General features: G+C 50.2%; 2 protein-coding genes across 5 annotated transcripts; one reads left to right on the top strand and one right to left on the bottom strand.

The window, feature by feature from the left end:
• Positions 1–10812, bottom strand: LOC143834003 (uncharacterized). Of its 4 annotated transcripts, none has more exons than XM_077330474.1 (7): positions 10678–10812; positions 6710–7657; positions 5720–5828; positions 4366–4433; positions 3181–3307; positions 2543–2602; positions 1–1877 (listed from the first exon to the last, which is right to left on the bottom strand). In XM_077330474.1, exons 2-7 carry the CDS (start codon positions 7418–7420, stop codon positions 1078–1080), a joined length of 1875 nt encoding a protein of 624 aa, XP_077186589.1. In that variant the 5' UTR covers positions 7421–7657; positions 10678–10812; the 3' UTR covers positions 1–1077. The 4 variants fall into 4 exon arrangements, with proteins under 4 accessions (XP_077186589.1, XP_077186586.1, XP_077186588.1 ...); XM_077330471.1 differs by having other exon boundaries at positions 2543–2650; XM_077330473.1 differs by lacking the exon at positions 10678–10812 and adding an exon at positions 10466–10660 and having other exon boundaries at positions 2543–2650.
• LOC143834455 (uncharacterized) lies at positions 9983–24172 on the top strand. Its single transcript, XM_077331278.1, has 9 exons — positions 9983–10455; positions 11156–11240; positions 12200–12329; positions 13405–14158; positions 14637–14713; positions 15770–16297; positions 20594–21342; positions 22231–22357; positions 22745–24172. The coding sequence occupies exons 2-9, from the start codon at positions 11226–11228 to the stop codon at positions 23545–23547; spliced, it is 3183 nt and encodes a 1060-aa protein (XP_077187393.1). The 5' UTR covers positions 9983–10455; positions 11156–11225; the 3' UTR covers positions 23548–24172.
• The last annotated feature ends 540 nt before the right edge of the window (positions 24173–24712 follow it).

Consider the following 24712-nt stretch of genomic DNA (forward strand, 5'->3'; position numbering starts at 1 on the left):
ACAAAATTTTTAAGAGAGTGGAGAAACAGAGTTACTTTTCTCCCTTGGAATTATCAGCAACACCCAAGGAAGCTGAGCATTCCTTGATTCTGACAGGATGCAAGATGTTTGCTTGCTGGAAGGCAGTCCCATCCACAGCTGTTGTCTCCGGTAGATATGCAGAACCTCCCCATACAGAGGCAGTTTACCCCAAATATCAGTTTCTGGGAACAAGCAAAAGGGGGCCACTCTCTCCTTCTGGCCTCCATATAACTTACTGGGGTAGCCACAGTTATGAAGCACCACCCTGGATTAAATGGGACTTTTAATCTAATTTAGCACGATTATGCACGTGTCCCTGTGGGGGCCCCTCCCAGGGATAGTTGGAAGTTTGGAAGCAACTGACTGCTTCACTTTGCTGAAAACATTTCTCGAATCTTAGCGGAATGCACAAGCGCAATGCCGTAACATCTACAGGGACCTTCGCCCTTTTGTGGCTTCTGGTTCATGGGCATGTTCAATGAGTGATGCGTGTTACTAACAGAGCATGCACATTGCTCTTCTTGTTTGTTCTTGTGGCCCACAAGCCGCAAAATTTTAAAGACCCCCCTAACAATCACAGTGTGAAGGCTCCTCGACTGTACTAGGGTTATGCGGTTCGGTTTGGTGCGGTTCGGCCACTTCGGTAATCACCGGAGCCCAAAGCGGTGCATTTGGGTTTCGGTGATCGCCGAGGTGGCCGAACCGCACCGAATCACACAACCTTAAACAGTACAGCACTGCACGGCCCCTGGAACCGCAAGGCCCCTAGCACATACAATGCTATGGATAAACCACTTCTGCTTCTTCAGTTAAAAGGAAAAGGTAAGCTGCAATGGGAAAGTCCTCAGCCTGACACCCTGGGGAGCTGCTTCCGGTCTGAGCAGACAATTCTCACTTGGATGGACTGAGGGCCTGATTCAGTAGAAGGCAGCTTCATGTGTTTGTGGGTCACTCTAAAGGTTTGAGGAGTATTTTTCTCTGCCTCTGGGATTCTCAGGTGTGTAACAATGAGATTCGCTATTGGAGCGTCTCTGACGAAAAAAAGTCTGAGCTCCTTCAGCGCCCTATGTGGATCCTCTGGTGGCTGACCAGCGTCCCCCGATGGCTGAAGCTCTTCCCGCACTGAAGGCACCCGTAAGGCTTCTCCCCCGTGTGTATCCTCTGATGCTCGATGAACTTATCGCGCCGGTAAAAGTTCTTGCCGCACTCGGGGCACTCGTAGAGGCTCTCGCCCGTGTGGAGCTTCTGGTGCCGCTTCAGATTCATGCTGTGGCTGAAGAATTTCCCGCAGTACGAACATTCGTAGGGCCTCTCTCCCGTGTGGATCCGCTTGTGGGCCTTGAGCGTCCTCCGGCAAGACAGGCTCTTTCCGCATTCGGAGCACTCGTAGCCGTTCTCTGCCGGATAGGAGCTCGGATGCCGGAGCAGCGCCTCCCCCGGGTGCAAGTTCCTCCACCCATCCCTTCCTGGATGGATTCGCGGCTCGTTACCAAGGTATGGGTTCTGCTGGAACTCGTCCCCCCACGCAGGGCGTTCGTAGGAGTCCTCCCCAGCATGGATCATGACAACTCCCGGTTTGTTGCGGTATCGTCTTCCATACCGAGAGGCCAACGCCTGGTCGGGAACCTCGTGCAGTGCGGTTTTGCTATTGGCTGCTGTACGAATGCCTGTGAATGTGCCGGACTCCTTCCTTCCCTCCATGGGTTTCCTTCCGGACAGCTTTTTGAATTTGCATCTTTGCTCTGGAATCTCCGGTGGCGTTGCCAACTCATGGGTTAGATCCAGTACCGTAGCCTCCGGCTCGCTTTCCTTGCACTGTCGATTCTTCGCCTGCGCCTGGATCCCCTTCCTGCCACCTGCAAAAAAGAGAGGAAATAGTTCTGTTTGGGCTCCAGCTTCCTCTTTCCAAGACCACTCCTCCTTATTGCTTTATTAAGATAATTAGCAATAATGCCCGTCGTGTGAAGAAATAACACAGGATCTAGAGAACCATTTGGGGAGAGGGTCTGAGCCAGCAAAAAGCCTAACGGGGAAGCTATTGTCATTTCTCTCATTCTTGCTCGTTTTGAATTAGCTGTAAGCGTTTGGGAAAGATAAGCAGGAGCCTGTCTCCTCATTAAAATTGTTATCCTTCCCTCTCGTCCTTCAAGAACCACATGTTGGGAGTATGTGATCTCCCCCACCCATCCTCACAACAACCCTGGGAGGTAGGCTAGGCTGAAAGAGAGTGACTGGCCGAGGGCACTCATGGAGCTTTTAAAGTTTTAAAAATTATTATTATTATATTAATGCAAAGGGGGATGTGATGCTCCATATTTTTGGTGCTTCGGGGGGGGGGCACAGTGGGAGGGCTTCTGAAGTTTTGGCCCCGCTGCGGGACTTCCTTTTGGCCCCTGGGTTTTGGGCAATGCGTGGCACAGACTGTTGGCCATTGGCCTGATCCAGCATGGCTTCTCTTATGTTCTTCAAAAAGCAGGGTGAGACTTCTTCACATGAAAGAATTAGTATATCGTCTCCTTACCTGAACCTCGGCCTGCGAATCTCTCTCTTTCCTCTGGATGCTGGATGCACACCACCTCCTCTGTTTCCGGATGGGATGGGAGGTCAGGTTTAGGAACCAAAAGCCCTTCTTCAGCCGAGGGAGGGAGGGAGGAAACAACACGAGGATTATTTCTGGTGTTTTGAGGCACACAAAATATTTGTGATTCCACACCCCCCCCCATTCTAATGGATAAGAAGCATACATGAGCAATTCCCATCCTCCTCTCGAATTTACTTGCAAGGATAAAACACGGGGTAAAGGAAGGAAAAATGGAGTAAAAGCTGGCTCGCAACAGCACATTCTGCTACACCATACATGGAAACAGTTTCTTCTTTTTTGGGGGGGGAGGAGGTGCTGTGGCTCCCTGGCAGAGCATCCACCAGGCATGCAGAAGGTCCCAGGTTCTATCCCTGGCATCTCCAGTTAAGAATCTGTCAGTGGGGTGATGGGAAAGACCTTGTCTTGAGACCCCAGAGCGCCACTGTCATTCTGAGTCAATAATACGGACTTTGATGGCCTAAAAGCCTGATTCAGTGGAAGACAGTTTCATGTGGGCTCAGTTCTAACAGAGACAGAGATGCCTAATGGGGGCAACCTGAATGGAAAGACATCCTTACCCAAAGAATCTACGTTCTCCCCGTCCTCCTGTAGGACTTGCCAAAACATGGTCCTCGGGCCCAGTTCGGCTGGGCTCTGTTCGATCATGTGCACAGCCACGCCCGTCTCCTTGATGTCCATCAGTCCCTGGGAAAAGAGAAACAATGTGAAGGCACCAAGAGCCAGAGTGCATAAGGCAGGATGCTGGACTGGATGGACCCTCAGGCCTGATCCAGCTGGGTTCTTCTTAGTTCTTATCAGGGGTAGGTTTCGGCCTCTCTGCACTGTTGCTGGCCCTCCAGAGGGACTGGCTGGCCACTGTGTAAGGCAGGATGCTGGACTGGATGGACCCTTGGTCAGATCCAAAAGGCAAGGCCCCGCGTCACATATTAAGAATCACTCTCTGCGGCGAGGATAGTAATTGCCAGGAGATGGAAGACCAAAGAAATCCCTACGCTGGGAATGTGGCAAGAAAAGATGGTAGAAATGGCCAAAATGGCTAGGCTGACGACCTTAGTGAACGGATATGGAGAAGGAAAATTCTTTGAACAATGGAAGTGGTTCCTAGATTACCAAGTCAAGTATTAAGGTACAAACAAAGACAATTAAGATATAAGACTTTGACAATCACAGATACACACATTCAGCCTGTTTGTGTAAGTCAATCTATAGTATATTTTGTAAAACTTAGTTACTTTGATCAAAGTCGGGGTTAGAAGGAAGAGTGGTTGTGAACAAGGATTTTTATTGTAGCTTATTTAGATTCAGGTGAAATAGTAAGCAATTTATATTGAAAATAGAGATAAGTAATTTTAGGTTGAGTGTAGTACATGAGGAGGACCATTATGAATATTGGTTTGGACGTGTTTTCACAATTCATACAAATAAATACTTTACAAATGAAGAGAAAAAAAAAAGAACCGCTCCCCACAAATTGGGAAAGACCCTTCTTCTTCTTCTGAACACATTTACTCTCTGATAGCGCAATCCAATTGGAAACAAAGATGCTGTGTACTCCTGGATGAAGCAGGCACTGGGGAAAATACCCTGCACTTATCAGTGGCTACGGCTGCTGGGTTCACCCTGCCACCATCGGGGATGGGAGGTGTGGAGACCTGATCCACCAGGGCCGAGGGCAACAGGACAGGCTCCTGCGGTGCCCCCAACCTTCCCATCACCAGCTGGCCCCCCGGACCGCCACCTACCTCTGCCGGCCCATTCCGAGCCACTTCCTGTCCTTTGGGCGACAGCGACGGACTGGAGCCGTCCGGGCCTGCAGTGAATGTTTCAAGACAATATAATAATAATGCAAAATAGGAAAACAGATAATAAGAAAAAAAGATATTAAAAAAAACACTTTCAAGTTTCTGGGTGATAAATGACACATACAATTAGCAAGGTCCCAGGTTCAATCCCCGGCTTCTCTAATTAGAAAAGACCAGGCAGTGGGTGATGTGAACGACCTCGGCCAGAGAGCCTGCTGGTCTGAGCAGGCGATACCAGCCTTGATGGACCAAGGCTCTGATTCAGGATGAGGCAGCTTCTTGTGTTCACACTACGGTGGCCGCTGTGTGCAGCCGGCCATCTGAGGTCCTACTGGGTAGGGGCCCGCTGAGCCCCACTCACTTCCTAAAAATATTTTGCAGGAGCCAGGGAAGCTAGCTGTGGGCAGGTGCCATGGCACCCCCGGGCCCCCGCTGTAAGGTGACCAGGTCAAAAAGAGTCCGGAAGAGTCCTGCAGCCAGTTCAGCTTTCCTCTCCCAAACTCCCTTTGCTGGAATGCTCTCTTTCACAGGAGAAGGAAAAGGGACTGGCTGGGGTCCCTGCCGTCTTCCTTTGCATCTCTCTCTGAATCCACTCAAGGCACAGGGGCTCAGTTGCCTTGTACTGGACCAGGTGTTATGGTGTCCATCAGCATCAGTCTTGTCTGCCTAGAGTGGCAGTGGCTCCCCGGGGCCTCGCACAGAGGTCTTTCCCATTTCCAGATCCTTTTAACTGGAGGTTGAACTTGGGACCTTCTGAATGCCAAGCAAATGCTCTGCCACTGAGCCATGGCCCCTCCCCCTGAGACGACCATGTGAAAGACAAAGCAGCTTGTGGAAGGAAGGAAGGAAGGAAGGAAGGAAGGAAGGAAGGAAGGAAGGAAGGAAGGAAGGAAGGAAGGAAGGAAGGAAGGAAGGAAGGAAGGAAGGAAGGAAGCAGAGGAAGGAAGCAGAGGAAGGAAGCAAGGAAGGAGAGGAAGGAAGCAAGGAAAGAAGCAAGCAAGGAGAGGAAGCAAGGAGAGGAAGCAAGGAAGCAGAGGAAGCAGAGGAAGCAGAGGAAGGAAGGAAGGAAGGAAGGAAGGAAGGAAGGAAGGAAGGAAGGAAGGAAGGAAGGAAGGAAGGAAGGAAGGGAGGGAGGAAGGAAGGAAGGAAGGAAGGAAGGAAGGAAGGAAGGAAGGAAGGAAGGAAGGAAGGAAGGAAGGGAGGGAGGGAGGGGAGGGAGCCAGCCAGCCAGCCAGCTGGTCACCAGAACCATCCCCGAAACATGACTGATACGGAAGACTCCATGAATCCTCACCTGGCAATTGGCTCTCTCCATCGCCCTTCTGTTTACTGCCCTCGTAGATCTCTCTCTGCACAGCCTCTGAGGACTCCTCCTCTGCCTCTGGGGAACCCAGGCAGACTTCCTACAGCAGCCCCAGGAAAAAAACAAGAAAAACCCAACTCAGGAGACGCAACTGAGGGAAGTGAGTGCAATGGACCGTTTGCCCCTCCCCTCAAGATGGCCACTGATGGGCCTGGACGGAGCGGAAGGGGGGGGCTCTGGGTGGGCGTGTCCACAGCTAGGCTTCCCAACCATATTCTGCACACTTCTGGGGTTTATCGAAGCCTGCAGAATGCTTCCGGAGTTTCTCAATAGTACTGAAATTGAGAAAGGCTGCACTATACCAAGCTGGCTCTTCCACTCCACCAAAATCCACCCTTCCCAGCTTCCATCCCGAAATCGCCAGGTATTTCCTAACCCAAAACTGGCAACCATAAGGCTGCAGTAAAGAACAGTCTTGAGTGAAACTGAATGGACCATCTGTCTGAAGACTAAACCACAGCGGTAAAAATTACAATTCAGGATCAGAGAGCTGCTGACATTTCTGAAACCAATTCTGACGAAGAGGTGGGAACGTGGCTGCAGTACCTGGGAAGGTGCTGCTATTAAACGTTCACCTGATATGAGTTAGACAGGGGTAGTCAAACTGCGGCCCTCCAGATGCCCAAGGACTACAATTCCCAGGAGCCCCTGCCAGCATTCGCTGGCAGGGGCTCCTGGGAATTGTAGTCCATGGGCATCTGGAGGGCCGCAGTTTGACTACCCCTGAGTTAGAGGGTGCTCCCTTTCTTTCACAGCGAGGAGGAGCAGTGCCTCATGTCTGCCGTTGGCTTCGATGGGCTTTAGAAAGGCACAACACTGTTTCGGATTGTACACCTGCCACCACGACAACCCCCTCACTGAACATATTGTGATCATGTGTCCCAGGTCGAATTCTAGGCCTTGTTTTCTTTCGTGACTCACCTGCCACTTCTCTGCTTCGGCCTCTTGTTGGCTCAGCAAGAAATCCTCCACCAGGGCCACAGCCTGGGCACAGGTTTCTGGCTCCCCAGCCCTGATCCAGCTCTGCAGCTCCGGCGGCAGGATGGCCAGGAACTGCTCCAGGATCAGCAGCTCCAGGATCTGCTCCTTCGAGTGCCTCTCCGGCCTCAGCCACCGGCAGCAAAGCTCCTGCAGCTGGCTGTATATCCCCCGCGGGTCTTCCACCTCCTGGGAGCGGAACTGCCGGAAGTGCTGGCGCAGGGCTTCCATGCGGTTGGCCTCCCTACGCAAGATGGCCGCCTTCAATTTCCCATAATCCTCTCTGTCTCTGGCCTCCAGGCTTTCAAAGGCCTGCTGTGCTTCTCCACTCAGTGCCGGCAGGAGCCGGGCCACCCACTCGTCCCTGGGCCACTGGCAGGCCTCGGCCACGTGCTCAAAGGAGGCCAGGAAGGCCTTGGTGTCCTCCCAGGGGCCGAGCTCCTTCTCCCACCCTGCATGATGGGAATCTAGCCTCCCCCATAAGTCCTGCCACTGGGTTTCCCAGTGTGGTTCCTCCCTGCCCTCTCGCCACGCACTCCATCGGGGCTGCTCTGCCATGTCCTCGGGATGAACGATCCTGATAGTGTCTCCTGCTTCTTCTGGGTCCTCTTCTCGTTCTGTGCTGACCGACTTTTGTTCCTTCATCACATTCATTGTTGGGGGAATTCTCACAAATCCAGAACCAGAAGGCAAGGGATGGATCTCCGGTCAGGTCGATTCCTTAGTCCCAAATGGCCTTCTATCCTGGTTTTACATTCCTCCAAGAGGACAATCTGGCCTCTGGGTTGAAGGGACTAAAAAATGGCAGGTCTTACTCCACTGGCAAGAACTACCAGTACCCCGAGGCCATTCCTTCAGATGTTTCTGCTTCACACACAGGGCGTTTTTTCCCTAGGTTAAAGAAAGACACAATTAGAGTTCAGGAAACATGTCCTTTGAATGCACCGCTTCAACATTCCTGACCAGAGAGTGGAGATACTGGAAAAGGCAGCCTTCTATTTTGTATACGGCATTGTGAGGGGTTTCATCGAGATCTAGAGTGGCTCAGAGGCTGAGCCACAAAGGCCAAAGTTCAAAGCCCACCTGAATTGTGAATTGTCAGAACCTGAGTTAAGCAGCCCTTCCCTTCTGAAAAGCCATCTTTTTTTGGATGACATCACTGCATCTCCCCCCCCCCTTCTAGCAGCAGGTCCATGTAAGGGCAGCCATTTTGTTCAGGAGGTGTCTCCTAGCAACGGCTCCAACCAGAAGGCCTAAATGGACCTTTGGAGTCTACAGAAGGACCTACCTGGAGATTTGGGATGGTGGAGCCCTGGGAGGGGCCTGTTTTGCCATAAACTCCACCCTCAAAAGCAGCCATTCTCTCCAGGGGAGCTAATCTCGAATACCTGAGTCCTGAAAGCACCTCAAGGAACATGTGACATTGTATCCAGTCCATATTCAGTCAATGTCACTTTTTTTCATGGAAGCTCAGAAGCCAAAATTTAAAAGGGGATTAGACGGATACACAAAGGTCAGGTTTATCAATGGCTATTAGCTATGGTATGAGCCTCTTGTGGCGCAGAGTGGTAAGGCAGCAGACATGCAGTCTGAAAGCCCTGCCCATGAGGCTGGGAGTTCAATCCCAGCAGCCGGCTCAAGGTCAACTCAGCCTTCCATCCTTCGGAGGTCGGTAAAATGAGTACCCAGCTTGCTGCTGGGGGGTAAATAGTAATGACTGGGGAAGGCACTGGCAAACCACCCTGTATTGAGTCTGCCATGAAAACGCTGGAGGGCGTCCCCCCAAGGGTCAGACATGACCCGGTGCTTGCACAGGGGATATATTTACCTTTATTAGCTATGGTGACAAAAGGGAACCTCCACATTCAGAGGCAGTCTGCCTCTGAATCCCAGTGGCAGGAGGAAACATCAGGGGAAGGCCTCAGCCTCTGGGCCTTGCTTTTGCTGCTGGTCTAGATGGACCCCTGGTCTGCTCCTGCAGGACTCTTCCCATGTTCATCTCAAACCCCAAAGGAGAAAGTCAGTCCCCTGCAGGTTGAGAACAGGGATCCCCTTGTAGTCTGTGCATTAACAAAGTCTGAGATCTGCACGAAATCACGTCTGTGTGCAGGGTCATTTGACACTGTGAGAGAACACAAGATAGTCCCCTGCCCCAAAGAGTTTACACATTTTGAATGTGGAGGGAGAGTGGTAATAGCAGCCAAAATAGGATTTCATTATCCTTTTGGATGGAAAATAAGGAACAAGAGGAGAAGCCAAATTAAGGGGGGGGGGTTAGCATTAAATGAAAAGAACCCTCTGCCCCCACCCCCCACCCCAGGACTAAGCAACTGTGATCAACTCAAGAGACATTCCCTTAGGGGTGGCAATTCTCAGAGATTTGGAGGGAAGACATTAGGCAGAGATTTCACCAAGGAAATATGGTATATCATTGACTTTACCCTTTTATTTTCGCCAGAGGAACGGATTTCGGGACTCTGCTGATGAGTTTTACTTCTGATGGAACTTCAGCCCTAACCTGGAGATTGGCATCCCTACATTCCTGTCTGTATTTGGTGATTCCCCTAAAAATCCCCTTTAACCCCTGCAGCCAATGAAAACCAAAAGGTCCCACAGCAGGGGGAGGGATCATTGGACTTAAATCATGCAAATTTCACAACTGCTGTGCAGGCCGACCTTTGCAAACTTAGATGGACTCCAGGGAATGGTAGAGGACAGGAAGGCCTGGAGGATCATTGTCCATGGGGTCGCGATGGGTCGGACACGACTTTGCACATAACAACAACAAGGAGTGCCAACCTCCAGGTGGTGACTGGAGATCTCCTGGCTTTCCAACTCATCTCCAGGCGGGACCTGGGGATCCCCTGATTTTTACAGCTCATCTCCAGTCTAAAGAGATCGGTCCCCCTGGATAAAACGGCTGCGTTGGAGGGTGGACTCCACTGCATTATATTCCGCTGAGGTCACTCCCTGCCCCAAATCCTGCCCACTCCCGACTCCACTCCCAAAACCTCCAGGTATTTCTCAACCCAGAGGTGGTGACCCCATCCCAAAGAAACAAAGATCAGTTTACCTGGTGGAGGTGAACTCGATGGCACTACCCCCCCACTGAAGCCCCTCCCCCCCAAACCCCACCCTCCTCGGGCTCCACCCCAAAATCCTCCACCTCCTTGCCCACCTGAAGCTGGGATCCCTCTGAGGAAGCCAGGAGAGGGCTGGCCGGCCTAGATCCATCCCCACGTTACCATTTTGATGGAGGGGGGGGGGAGAGGTGAAAAGTTAAATCTCTTGCAACCAACCAGCCCGTTTCACCGCCCCTCCCCCTCATCGCACGGCGGAGCAGGAAGGGCTCCTTAGAACCCTGCAAGGTAGGCTGAGGCGTTCGTCACGTGGCGAAAAGGGGGCGGGGTTTACCAACACCCCCTGATGTAACAGACGAGAGGAGGAAGAAAGGCTGAGCTTTTGTCTTGCAAACCCTCATCGGGGACCGGCACGTCGCAAAAAAAAAAAAAAAAACCCACAAAGCAACACAAACCAAGGCTCTGAGTCAGTAAGAAGCGCCCAGCTGCAAAGGCCACAACCTCCCGGGCTTTAGGAGATCCGAGGCTCATGCAACCCTAAGACTTCCCCGCGTGGCCGCTTTCAGAGGGTTCGTGATCGCGCTGCAATCCTCCCAGCAGCCCTGCAAGGTAGGCCAACCTCATCCTCCCACGCGAATTGCAGGGAGGGAAGGCTGGACGAGACAAGGGCCGCTCCGTGAGTGGCAGAGGCAAGATCTGGACGGCGGGACCCCCCCCCCCCGGGCCACGGCTCCCCCTCTCCGCCGCCCGGCTTCTGCAGCAGCTCTCCCGGGTTGCAGGGCAGGGAGGCGTCCCGTGTCCGGCCATGCAGGGCGCCTTGTGCGCACTTACCACTCTGGGGAAAGGTCTATGGGGTGCCCGAGTAATACCTGGGGCCGGGTGCGATGCTGGTCTTTTCCTATCTCTATGATGGGAACAGGAAACACGCCGGGCGGCACTCTAGCCTTGCAGTTGGCTTCCCCCGCCCCCCGCCCACAAAACTACATTTCCCATGATGCACCGCGAACCATCAGAACAGAACCTTAGTGTGTTATGCAGTCAAAGAGCAGGAAATCATCACAATCCAGCCATCAGAAGTTCGAATTGTGTTAAAAATTAGAGCCACTTAAGCCAAGACTTAATAGAATAAACCCATATTGTTAAAAACACTTTTTTTCTGGTTTTCGTGTTATGTTATGATTATGTGATGCCTTGTTATGTTATGATTGCCATTTATTGTATTTATATTATATTATTCCATGTAAGTTTTCCACAACATTTAATGTCAACCTCCCAGAGCCATTTATTTATTTGTTTGTTTGTTTTCCAGAGGAAAAGGTACCAGAAGAGAAATTGCAGCTCTGGAAGAAGTGCATCTTAGGAGTAACCGACAGGTGGCCATGATGGAAGGGCAGGTGAGCAAGCCTTATTCTCCAGAGGGACTTGGTGGCTGCAAGCCAGCTTGCTGGTTCCAACCGTGAAGCAAAAGTCATTCTCTGTATTTAATAATATTGACTTTTGTGGTTTTCTCAGGTTTTGGGGCTGTGTTCTGGTAGTTTTTGCTCCTCCCGTTTGGCCTCAATTTGTGTTGGCCTTTTTGGAGGTCTGTCACAGCAAGATGTGTATCTCTCTGTAGCACGGTGTGATTGGGGTTGCATGTATTTTATATTCTTCACGTCTCAGGTGGAGGTGAAAAATTCCTTTTCACAGGTAAGGCACATTTGCAAGTGTGTGGCGAATGGTTTCCTTTCTCAGCTAAGACATTAATAATAATAACATTGATAATAATAATGACAGCAATTCACATTTAATGCTACTTTACTTTGTTTATATAGCCCCTACTTTCCAGTTGGCTCGGGGCAACTAACAGCAAAATAAAACATACGCATTATATATTTGACATGATTAAACAATCTATAAATTGGAATTTAAATTATATTATTAAAAGCCACCTCCTTAATGCTTTAGGATGCTTTGGGCTGATCCTGCGTTGAGCAGGTGTTTGGACTAGATGGCCTGTATGGCCCCTTCCAACTCTATGATTCTATGACTAGATGGCCTGTATGGCCCCTTTCAACTCTATGATTCTATGACTAGATGGCCTGTATGGCCCCTTCCAACTCTATGATTCTATGATTCTAATGCCTAACTAGAGCGGGAGGCTGACTTGTATTTTTTGGAGTGGTGCTCTCGGACAGGGAGGCCAGCATTTCCTAGATATTAGCTTCCTGATCTCACCCATAGGCCTGGCATGTGTGTGTGTGTGCGCGCGCACGCGCATGTGAAATGGATTTTGCTTAGAAGATTTTGCTGTCTTCTACAAATGCTCTGGGATAGGAAGAGACAATCAGCTGGAAAATGTTTCCTCTTTCAGGGAGGCCCCGTGTCCTTCGAGGAAGTGGCCGTATTCTTCACAGAAGAGGAATGGGCTCTGCTGGATCCGGACCAGAGAGCTCTCTACCAGGAAGTCATGGAGGACAATTATGAGATGGTGACCTCCATAGGTATGGGTCCTTTGCCTTTTTGCCAAGAGCCTGGGAGAAAAAGGAGGCAGGAAGCTTCTTCCCCAGACCCTCTTTAGTCTAAGAACAAAATGGCCATAGAGAAAACAACCTACTTTCCCTCTGTCTTGCCATAGCAATATATGGTGTGAATGTCTCCAGTGCACCTCCAAGTCCCTCCTCTCTCGGTTTCTCTGAGAGGCAATTTGGTGTCGTGGTTAAGAGCAGTGGCCTCTAACCTGGAGAACCGGGTTTGATTCCCTGCTTCTCCTCCACTTGCAGCCAGCTGAGTGACCTTGGGCGAGTTCATTTTTCTCTTAGAGCCATCTTGGTGTAGTGGTTAAGAGTGGCCAACCGGGTTTGATTCCCCGCTCCCCCACATGCAACCAGCTGGGTGACCTTGGGCTCGCCACAGCACCGATAAAGCTGTTCTGACCGAGCAGGAAAATCAGGGCTCTCTCAGCCCCACCTCCCTCACAGGGTGTCTGTTGTCGGGAGAGGAAGGGGAAGGTGAATGTAAGCTGCTTTGAGACTTCTCTGGGTAGAGAATAGCGGCATATAAGAACCAACTCTTCTTCTTCTTTAGTAATCTCAGGGCTCTCTCAGCCTCACCTCCCTCACAGGGGGTCTGTTGTGGGAAGAGGAAAGGGAAGGTGACTGTAAGCCGCTTTGAGACTCCTTCAGGGAGAGAAAAGCAGCATATAAGAACCAACTCTTCTTCTTCGTCTTCTTCATCAACCTCACAGGGTGTTTCTTGTGGGGAGAGGAAGGGAAGGTGATTTTAAGCTGCTTTAGGACTTCTCTGGGTAGTAAAAAAGTGGAGTATGAAACCCAACACTTCTTCTCCATTGATGGAGAGAGCTTTATTTGAAAAGGTGATGTCCCCCCAATGACGTGAATTTCTGGACAATGAATTAATTGGTACCATTTAGCTAAATGTTGAACAAATTTAGGGCCGTCAAGAAACCTCAGGGTTTCATGAAACCCTGGTTGAGAAAGCCTGATGTACCCATTCGGGGCTCTCCTGTCTTCTGAGGGTCCCGAGACTCACCCAACTGCGTTTCTCTCTTTATTTCAGCAGCAGGCATGAGGGAAACCGAGAGTGAGGGAGAAACAGGAGGGGGATCTTCAGGGAGAGACAAGAGTCCGGAGTTTGAAGAAGAAATTGGAAATCGAGAGAGAGCAAAGAAACGACAAAGAAGGAAGCCCAGTCTCAAGAGACATCAGAGGAGCCAGACAGGAGAGAAACCAGATGAACTAGTTGAATTCGGAAAGGACCTAAATAAAACGAAGAGCCTTACTTCACACCAGAGGTGCCCCGCAGGGGAGAGACGGCACACGTGTCCGGAGTGTGGGGAGAGCTTTGGTCAGAACAGAGATTTCATTTCTCACCAAAGAGTGCACACGGGGGAGAAGCCATATCGATGCTTTGAGTGCGGGAAGAGCTTCCGCAGGAACGACCACCTGACTTCGCACCAGCAAGTGCACAGAGGGGAGAAGCCATATCAGTGCTTTGAGTGCGGGAAGTGCTTCGCCCGGAGCACCAGCCTCACCTCGCATCAAACGACGCACACGGGCGATAAACCGTACCAGTGCTCCGAGTGCGGGAAGCGCTTCAGTCAGAAGGCTCACCTTTTCTCCCACGAAAGGATCCACAAAGGGGAGAAGGTGCACAAATGCTTGGAGTGCGGCAAAAGCTTCATTCGGAGAGCGCACCTTTCCTCTCACCAAAGCGTCCATACAGGGGAGAGACCCTATAAATGCCCCAAATGCGGCAAGAGCTTCCGGCGGAGCGACCACCTGACCTCCCACCGCCACAGAGTTCACCAAAAGTAGGAACTGTGACAAGGAAGCTGTTCTTTAGCCAGCGAGGGGTTCGTACCTTTTGCCGTACCCAGAGTATTTATTTCAGAGAAGACATGCTCGGATTGCTACGGAAGGCTTTTGTTCTTAAATTAAATTAGAGCTTGTGAGAACTCTACATTGGTTCTGCAGCTTCAGACCAACACGGGGAAGGGGGAGGGGAAGGAGAAGAGGAAGAAGAAGAGGAAGAGGAAGAAGAAGAGTTGGTTGATATCACTTCTCACTCAGAGCAGATTTATCAGTGTTGTGGCAAACCCAAGGTCACCCAGCTGGCTGCATGGGGGGGAGTGCAGAATCGAACCCGGCTCGCCAGATTAGAAGTCCGCACTCCTAACCACTACACCAAGCTGGCTCTGGGGGAGTCAGGGTGGAAATTATAATAATAAGGAGATAAGAGAGACTCTTAAATTTTGATTGTTTTCGGGATCGTCCACTTTCTTCTTGCAGCTCCAGACCGACACAGCAACTCACTGGAATCTTCGTTGTCATTTTTGTGACTTATTCCCTTATGCCAATTTGTTGCTGTTTGTATATCTTACCAAATGTGCTATTCCAACCTCTGATGTATTTGGCCCTTCTGGTGACCAACTTCCCCTACCTACATCAACCATGTAAGGAAATCTGTTCTAATATAATTGAAGGGCTGTTCCCCTGCACAGATCTAGCTTTCTTCCAGTTCCTGCTGGTTCCCAGAGTTGACGTGTTCTATGTTGCTTGTTCTTAAAACTAAATTATCCATATTGTTCCTGTTTTATGTGAACCGCCCTGAGCCTAAAAGCACCCTTATTCAAATGGAGGTCCCTGGCACGCCCATCAGGTGTCCTAGATTGCTGTGCATGAATAAGGGTTTTTTCAAAAGGCTGCCTCCAGTCACCTCCCCTGGATTTAAGCAGAGTCAGCTGATAGGCACCCAGGAACACACAGCTGTCTATTATAATAATTATCACATACTGTATTTGCCGGCGTATAAGACGAGTGGGCGTATAAAATGACCCCCCAACATTTCCACTCAAAATATAGAGTTTGTTACATTACATTACACTACTATGGGCAGCTCTGTCTATCCCAACTGAAGTGCACCCGGCGTATAGCCTTGCTGTGGCAGTACATTGGCATGAATGTCTCCAAAGTCTCCGCAAGTCCTTTATCCCTCCTCTCTCACTTCTTCTGAGAGGCAATTTGGTGTTGTGGTTAAGAATTGCGGCCTCTGAACTGGAGAACTAGGTTTGATTCCTCCTCCTCCACATGCAGCCTGCTGGGTGACCTTGAACCATCCCAGTTCTCTGAGAGCTCTCTCAGTCCCACCTCCCTCACACGGTGTCTGTTGTGGGGAGAGGAGGGGAAGGCAGTTGCAAGCCGCTTTGGGCCACCTTTGGATAGTGAAAAATGAGGCAGAGAAAAGCAGCTCTTCCTCCTCCTTCTCCTTCTCCTTCTTCTTCCTCTTCCACTCAATACTTATCACTGCTTCTCTGTTTCAGCAGCAGAAAACCAGCTTCTCTTCCTCCTCTTCTTCTTCTTCCCATTCTTCTTCTCCTCCTCTCATGAACCCCATCACTGTGTTTTTCTCTCTTTAATTTCAGCGGCGGCCATGAGGGAAGCCGAGAGTGAGGGAGAAACAGGAGGGGGATCTTCAGGAAGAGACAAGAGTCCGGAAACTGGAAGTCGAGAGAGAGCAAAGAAGCGACAAAGAAGGAAGCCCAGTCTCAAGAGACGTCAGGGGAGTTGGACAGGAGAGGAACTAGATGAACTTGTTGAATTCGGAAAGAATCTAAAGAAAACAGAGAGCCTTACTTCACACCAGAGGTGCCCCATAGGGGAGAGACGGCACACGTGTCCAGAGTATGGGGAGAGTTTTGGCCAGAACAGAGATTTTATTTCTCACCAACAAATGCACACAGGAGAGAAGCCACATCAATGCTCTGAGTGCGGGAAGAGCTTTCGCAGGAAGTATTACCTGACTTTGCACCAAAGAGTCCACAATGGGGAGAAGCCGTATCAATGTTTTGAGTGTGGGAAGTGCTTTGTCTGGAGCACAGACCTTACTGAGCATCAAATGAGGCACACGGGTGATAATCCATATCAGTGCTCAGAGTGTGGGAAGCACTTCGGTAGGAAGGCTAACCTTTTTCCCCATGAGAAGATCCACAAAGGGGAGAAGCCGTACAAGTGCTTGGAGTGCGGCAAAAGCTTCATTCGGAGAACGCACCTTTGATCTCACCAAAGCACCCACACAGGGGAGAGACCCTATAAATGCTCCAAATGCAGCAAGAGTTTCCGTCGGAGTGACCAGCTGACCGCACACCGGACAGTCCACAGGAAGTAGAAACGGTTTTCTCCAGCTAGCAAGCGTGCTGACCTTTCACAGTGCCTAGGTAGGCATCTAATTTCAGAAAATAAATGCTTGGATTGCTAAGGAAGTCTATTTTAATTTTTTTTAATTAATTTTTTCCCCTTAGAAATAAAATCAAGGCCCTCAAGGCAGCTGCCCATTACACCACACAGAGTGAGATGGCATTTTAAAACCATTAAAACCAGCCAAAAAGAACAGCATTGAAACCATTAAACCATTAATTGTGGTCTTGGGAGGCTTTCTCCTACAGCAGGGGTAGTCAACCTGTGGTCCTCCAGATGTCCACGGACTACAATTCCCACAAGCCCCTGCCAGCAAATGCTGGCAGGGGCTCGTGGGAATTGTAGTCCGTGGACATCTGGAGGACCACAGGTTGACTACCCCTGTCCAACAGGGCTCTCCCGGTGCCGGAAATCAGTGGGGTGGAATGTGTCAGTATTGGGTGGGACGCTTGGCCATCTGGTTGGTATACCGTCCACCCAACACGCCGCCAGATATCCTGCCCTGCCTGCTGGAGGCGGCAACCAATTGCACATTGCAGCTCCCTGGGCTCTTAATCCTGGGCGACTTCAACGTCCACACGGACACGCCCTCTTCAGGATTTGGTGGGGATCTAGTGTCATCCATGGCAACACTAGGGCTCTCACAATTTGTTACCGGGCTCACCCTTCACGCTGGCCACACACTCAACTTGATCTTTGGTGCCGGGATAGAAGTGGATCTGGATGCAGCTTTGGCTGTGCCGTGGTCAGACCACTATGCCCTGTGGGCCTGGCTCAAGATACCACCCCCTCCCCAGTTGGGCGGCGGGCATATTTTTGCCCGCCTGCAGAGACTTATGGATCCAATTGGTTTCCGGAATGCTCTGTGGCAGGGGTAGTCAACCTGTGGTCCTCCAGATGTTCATGGACTACAATTCTCATGAGCCCCTGCCAGCGTTGGCTGGCAGGGGCTCATGGGAATTGAAGTCCATGAACATTTGGAGGACCACAGGTTGACTACCCCTGCTCTGCGGGACCCGAGGCCTCCTGGCTGATTGGCGGCTTTGATGGAGGACTACCTGTGTCCCACCTGACGGCCACTATAGATGAGATCGCTCCTAAATGTCCTTTCAGCCCTCGAACCAAACGGGCAGCCTGGTATACTGAGGCGCTCTGGGAGAAGAAAAGGGAAGTGAGACGACTTGAGCGAGTGTGTCGGAAGACTCATGACAAAGCTGCAAGAACATCTTATTGCACGTTTATGAGGGTGTATGAAATGGCGATGAAAGAGGCAAAACAGGAGCTTTTTGTCACGGAAATGGCGTCCGCAAGCTCCCGTCTGGCCCAATTATTTAGGGTACTTAGGCCTCTTGAGGGGCGCCAAAATATTAGTCAATTGGAACTTGGCTGTGAGGCATTAGCGAGCTATTTTGCAAATAGAATCATTTAGTTGGAAGGGGCCATGCAGGCCATCTAGTCCAACCCCCTGCTCAACGCAGGATCAGCCCTAAGCATCCTAAAGCATCCAGGAAAAGTGTGTATCCAACCTTTGCTTGAAGACTGCCAGTGAGGGGGAGCTCACCACCTCCTTAGGCAGCCTATTCCACTGCTGAACTACTCTGACTGTGAAAAAGTTTTTCCTGATATCTAGCCTATATCGTTGTAGTTGAAGTTTAAACCCATTACTGCGTGTCCTCTCCTCTGCAGCCAACAGAAACAGCATCCTGCCCTCCTCCAAGTGACAACCTTTCAAATACCTAAAGAGGGCTATCATGTCCCCTCTCAGCCTCCTTTCCTCCAGGCTGAACATTCCCAAGTCCCTCAACCTATCTTCATAGGGCTTGGTCCCTTGGCCAAGAATAAAGTCTCGTCATTCTGCCACGACCTTCCCATCACAGTTAGTACAGTGAATGAACTGGATATAAGAACCACCTCTTCTTCTTCAGTAATACCAGGGGTCTCTCAGCCTCACTCGCCTCACAGGGTGTCTGTTGTGGGGAGAGGAAAGAGAAGGTGATTATAAGCCCTCTTGAAACTCCTATGGGCAGAGAAAAGCAGCATATAAGTACCAACTCTTCTTCTTCTTCAGTAATATCAGGCCTCTCTCAGCCCCACCTCCCTCACAGGGTGTCTGTTGTGGGGAGAGGAAAGAGAAGGTGATTATAAGCCCTCTTGAAACTCCTATGGGCAGAGAAAAGCAGCATATAAGAACCAACTCTTCTTCGTCTATGTAAATCTAAGCATAGATAAATAAACAATGATCTATTGAATCCACTATTCAATATGTAGTATCAACAGTTAATCCTTTATGTCCCTGTCCTTGCAAGTCTCTATGGCTACCTGTGGACCAACATGGCTACCTGTGGCGTCAGAATATTTAAAACCTGTATTTTCCATGATTTTTAAAAACAATTTTCCCACTTGGCAACTAGTGGTGGTCAGACATGACCCGGTGCTTGCACAGGGGATACCTTTACCTTTTTACTATTTAAGCCGCTGCTTGCCTCCAGCGGAGATCTGTAGGGCAGAATAGGTCCCACCTCACAACCCAGAGTCCAGAAGAGGACATCTGGTCACCGTCCTACACCATCTCAAGAGGCAAGAGAAACGCTACGCTCATGTTTTACGATATTTTAAAAAGGATCTTATTCCAGGGGCAGCATCTGGCGGCTTCGGCCTTCTCCGCCTGCAATGGTTAATGCGACTGAGGCCGTGGGTTTCCTAGAGAGGACGAGAAATTTGGAGGAGGGGGCAGGAAAAGGAGACCATCACCCGCGGGGAGAGACTGCAAGAATGGAAGATGTGGCTTCCTGTCTCGCTCATCTGGAAAACTGACAAGGGTTTGTTGGTCCATTTCCTCGGTGCAGAGAAGGAGATGGGTGGGTGTGTGCAAATGAAGGTGGGGAGGATTTTTACCTCTTTGGGAGGGGGTGTGGATTGCAGACCGCTGGGATGCTGGGGTGGGAGGAGAGAACAGAGAGAGGCCAGGACTCGACAGAGATCTTATTATCTTGTTTCATGGTGGGGCATCATAAAACTAAGGACAGCAAATGCTCATAGAGAATACAAGACTGCCTGTTGGGAATAATAGAAAGCATGTTTCCCCTAGTGAATAATGCAAACCACACTTGCCCATAAGGAATAATGGAAGGGTCTTTGGCATTGTTTGCAAACCAAAACCGTGTGTCGTAGCTCAGAGGCTCCCCAATAAAGAGGGGGATAACCGAGAACAGTGTGCTTATGAATTTTCCCCTCTCCCGATGTGACCGCCTGGAGTTGTAAGGGGGTGAGGCTAAGAGCTCAGTGTATGAAGAAGAAGAGTTGGTTCTTCTATGTTGCTTTTCTCTCCCAGAAGGAGTCTCAAAGCAGCCTCTCCTCTCCCCACAACAGACACCCTGTGAGGTGGGTGAGGCTGAGAGAGCGCTGATATCACTGCCCAGTCAGAACAGTTTTATTAGTGCTGTGGCCAGCCCAAGGTCACCCAGCTGGTTGCATGTGGGGGAGTGCAGAATTGAACCTGGCTTGCCAGTTAATTATTTATGTGTGAAGGGATACAAATGGCCAGTCCATTATGGTGTTGGTGGTGGGGCTCTACAGTTTCTTACATGGTGGGTCAGAATCCATATGGTTGTTTTCTAGAATCCTAGAATCATAGTTGGAAGGGACCTCCTGGGTCATCTAGTCCAACCCCCTGCACTCTGCAGGACACTCACAACCCTATCGCTCATCCACTGTCACCTGCCACCCCCTTGAGCCTTCACAGAATCAGCCTTACCATCAGATGGCTCTCCAGCCTCTGTTTAAAAATCTCCAGAGGTGGAGAACCCACCAACTCCCGAGGAAGCCTGTTCCACTGATCCACAGATCTTGATTGGCCCAGCACTGCACCAACAATTCCTAACTTATCTCCTTATTTTTCCCCTGTCAGAAATCCTTCTGCTTCCATGCTGTTGTTGATATCGCAGAGAGAGATAAATCATCTGTCTGCCATTGGGAGTTTGCCTGGTCATGTGCAGTTAGATGCCGGATGGTTTTCCTGCTTTTACGGAAGCGGCCGGAGGGACTAGCCTGAGTTCGAATCTTCTCTCCAGCAGAGGAAATGGCTGCAGGGAAGGAGGGAGGCCGCTCCGCCCCAGAGCTCTGGTTCCAGGCGAAGCCAGAGCAGGGGATGAAAAATCCAGGAGACTCCAAACCTGAAATGGGATCCGGAATGACCTTGCTTGCTGAAGCCCCGGCCGGATCCGTGGGAAACGAGGGGCTACTGCAGCTTTGGGAAACCCAGTGGCAGGCATTCCTCAGGGCAATGGAGTCCCCTCACTCCGGGACGGGGATCCCACCGCTGCCAGAAGCTGCTTCCTGGGGCCACGCAAAGACTCTCCTGGCTCCCTGTGAGGGAGGCACAGTGGCTTGCCTGCCATCTAGCCAAGGTTCTCTCGTGACTCTCCGAGAGGCAATACAGCAGGACCTGGGGAAGGGTGACCCAAGAGAGAAAGGGGGCGGCAGGCAAGGGAAGGACAACAGGGAGAGCGACGAAGTGGACGTGAGGCGCCAACATTTCAGGCACTTCTGCTACCGTGAAGCCGAGGGGCCTCGAGAGGTTTTCAGCCAGCTCTGGGAACTGGGCTGTCAGTGGCTGAGGCCGGAGAGGCACACCAAGGAGGAGATCCTGGAGCTGGTGGTCCTCGAGCAATTCCTGGCCGTCCTTCCCCAGCAGATCCGGAGCTGCGTGAAAGACCGGGGGGCCCAGAGCTGTGCCCAAGTGGTGGCCCTGGCCGAGGATTTCGTACTGACCCAGAGGGAAGCCAGGAGATGGGCACAGCAGGTGAGGGTCTGCTTGCATCCTGCTAGTCCTGAGTGAGGTTGTAGCATTTCACCCATGAAAGGTCTGTTGGGTTCATTACGCTGATGCCCGTAATTAATTGGGCAGCACCTTTTTTAATGTGATGAAATGGAATGTGGCTATTGGCGATGATGTGGCAGGCACTTTCTTGTCAGGAAGGCAGAAATCCAACAGGTGCAGGTGACAAATGGATTGCTACTGGCGTTAGAAATCCCAGAACAATCCCAGCTTCCTCAGGAAATGGGGAGGGGAGAAATCTGCATGTGAAGCTAATGTAATTTATTGTGGTTTTATATATGTTGTAACTCACCCCAAGCCATTGGGAGTGGTGGGATATAAATCCAAATATTATAATAATAGTAACAACAACAAGAATAATACGTTTTTGATTGTCAAAGACGTTTATAGGCTGAGCTTACGAGCTATTGCAATGTGTCTCTTGAAAGAACTGGATTTCTGCCTTTTCCTGTTGTGTGGTGCTGTCCCTGTGGTGTGTTTGGAGAAAGAGCATTAGATAGAACATAAGAGAAGCCATGTTAGATCAGGCTAATGGCCCATCCAGCTCAACCCTGTGTCACACAGTGACCAAAACCCAGGGGCTGCTAGATTTAGCCTCGGGGACCTGGGTTTAACCTGCCTCTGCCATGAAACTCTCTGGGCGAGCACGAATGAGTCACCCTCTCGCAAACTAGCCTACCTCGCAGGGGTGCGGTGAGGTTCACAGGGAAGGGAGAACAAAGCCACACGTGCCAATCTGTCTTCTTGGGAGTGGGAAGAAATCTAATAAATAAATGCCTCTGTTGTCTACCTGCAGTATCCAGCTTCTTGCATAATATGACCATTTGAATTCAAAAACATTTGCCATTTCAGGACGGTGGTTTGCCTCAGGAGGTGGGAGTGAATTTCACCTGTGATGTGGAGGCCTCACCAGGTAATGGCCAGAGGGGGATCTGGAGTGTGGTGAAGCAAGAAAGTGAAGGAAATGCCCCCTTGGCAGGTAACTATGTTGAATAGGACAATTGATAGTTATGGAAACTGAACCTGTTTGCAGAACCTACAATTTCATTCATTCATTCATTCATTCATTCATTCATTCAATTTGTGTTCCACCCTCCTCTTCATTCATTCATTCATTCATATACCGCCCCTCTTGAAAACCATCTCTGGTAGGGTTTACACGATTTAAAACACAATAAAACCAAATAAATTAATCACAATGCCAACAAATTATAAAATTATAATTCACTCTGATCCCGCTTTTCCTGGGGGAAAGAGCCAGGGAGTCAGGCTGTAATAAATAAATGGAATAAGCCATCCGTGACTTAACAGCACTTTCCGCCAGCACTGTGGAAATTCTTGTTTTTAATCTCTCCCTAAACTCCAGATAAGAGCTTCGCGGGGAAAGAGAAGGCTGTTAGCCAAGAAAGTCCTGAGTCAGACAGACCCTGCGGAGTCTCCGAGGGAAGAGCCACAGAGAAAGGCCTCAAGGCTTGTGAGGAGACGGTGGGTCTGCATGGAGAATGGAAGCAACACGGAACCTGCCCTGGGATAAAACCTGAGAAATTCTCCGCTAGCAGGGGGAGCGACCAGGACTTGAGCGAAATCGCCACCAAAGAAGCAGCCTCGGCCGAATATGATCGGAGCCCAAACTTCACGCGACGCGAGAGAACCGTTATCGGTGAGAAGCCGTACCGGTGCTCGGACTGCGGGAAATCTTTCCACGTGAAGGACAAGCTGATCCGGCACCACAAAGCCCACACGGGCGAGAAACCATACAAATGCTTAGATTGCGGCAAATCTTTTAGTACCAAGTATGGGCTCTTCAGGCACAGCCAGATCCACAAAGGCGAGAAGCCGCACGAGTGCTTGTACTGTGGGAAGTTCTTCCGGATGAATTACGACCTCGTTCGGCACCACAAGGTCCACACCGGGGAGAAACCGTTCAAGTGCTTGGAGTGTGGGAAGTCCTTCCGAATGAACTCCGACCTGGCCAGGCACCAGCGAATCCACACGGGGGAGAAACCCTTTGAATGCTCGGACTGCGGGAAGACCTTCACCATAAAAGGCGGCCTCGTTGCCCACATCAAGATCCACCAGGGGCTTAAGCCATACAAATGCACCGCGTGCGAGAAGTGTTTCAACCAGAGCTCAAAACTTAAGACTCACGTGAGAATTCATACAAGATAGCAACACTATAAAGGCAAGGAATTTGGGGGAGGGGGTTCCCCCACCTTTTTGAGCCTGCAAGCATCTCTGGAGTTCTGAAACAGGGCAGTGGACACAATCACAAAATGGCTGCTGCAGGGGGTGGAGCCAGTCACAAAATGGCTGCCGCAGGAGGTGGAGCCAACCACAACATGTCAGGGAGTGAGGTTATATATAACTCCAATAGTACCTCATCAACATTTCAGGGGGAAGCTCTGTTTAACAAGATGGCTGTTAATCTGCATAGCCAATCAGAAGCCCTGCTGGTCACAAAAACCCACCTAAGCTCACTCAATTTCTAAAAGCACTTGGTAGGCAAAAGGACAAGTGTTGGGGACCCCTGGCATAGAGTATACACTTGAATATCTGCAAGGAAGGATATACAAGCATCCCTCCCCCCAGCTTCTGAGCACACCTGAGCCCTCTAACACTTAAAGTGCTGCACCCAGGAAATCCATATCAGGCACTATGAATAGGATTCTGCACATGGAATAAATTATATCCAGCTGAGTGAGTTTGCATAATATAATATCTCTGATTTTGCATTTTTTTTTCTATCCTCAAACACTGGGATTCGTGTAGAAGAAGAGTTGGGTTTTATGTCCTCCTTTTGCCCAAAGGAGTCTCCAAGCGGCTTACAATCGCCTTCCCTTTCCTCTCCCCACAACAGACACCCTGTGAGGGAAGTGAGGCTGAAAGAGCCCTGAGGTTACTGAGTTGGTTATTAGATGCCGCTTAAGCCTAAAGTCTTGGCCCAAATGTGTCAAGACCAAAACAGCAAAACTCCCAATAATCCAAAATAAATCAGGCAAGAAACATCTGAATGAAGCAAACAATATTTATTGCCTAGAGTTGCTTTTTAATCATAAAAAGGCTGCAGAATAATTAGAATGATTTTAATGAAAAACACTGAAGTCCACGGGTGACATCTGCTGGGCAAGTCTGGTGCCCCCAGATGCCCCTCCAAAAGTGGGACAATCTGGTCACCGTATTATAGCTAGAAAATGGGGAGAGGAAAGGGAAAGGCGACTGTAAGCCACTTTGAGCCTCCTTCGGGTAGGGAAAAGCAGCATATATGTCGGGAACCCGCTTGCTAACTGAAAAACAGGGTGCCCCTTTGAAGAAAACGTCACGCCAGGCCTGGTGA

Source organism: Paroedura picta, chromosome 3 (genome assembly GCF_049243985.1).
Source record: "Paroedura picta isolate Pp20150507F chromosome 3, Ppicta_v3.0, whole genome shotgun sequence".
Taxonomy (NCBI): domain Eukaryota; kingdom Metazoa; phylum Chordata; class Lepidosauria; order Squamata; family Gekkonidae; genus Paroedura; species Paroedura picta.

What these genes read in the sequence shown, in the direction of transcription:
- LOC143834003 (XM_077330471.1), bottom strand. Translation starts at nt 7,420, where the DNA reads ATGAATGTGATGAAGGAACAAAAGTCGGTCAGCACAGAACGAGAAGAG. An exon ending in TGGAGAGAGCCAATTGCCAG is followed by an intron (nt 4,434 to 5,719) that starts GTGAGGATTCAT and finishes CATTCACTGCAG; the next exon opens with GCCCGGACGGCTCCAGTCCG. An exon ending in GGAGAACGTAGATTCTTTGG is followed by an intron (nt 2,651 to 3,180) that starts GTAAGGATGTCT and finishes CCTCGGCTGAAG; the next exon opens with AAGGGCTTTTGGTTCCTAAA.
- LOC143834455 (XM_077331278.1), top strand. An exon ending in CCTTATGCCAATTTGTTGCT is followed by an intron (nt 14,714 to 15,769) that starts GTTTGTATATCT and finishes CTTTAATTTCAG; the next exon opens with CGGCGGCCATGAGGGAAGCC. An exon ending in AGAGTGTGGGAAGCACTTCG is followed by an intron (nt 16,298 to 20,593) that starts GTAGGAAGGCTA and finishes GACTAGCCTGAG; the next exon opens with TTCGAATCTTCTCTCCAGCA.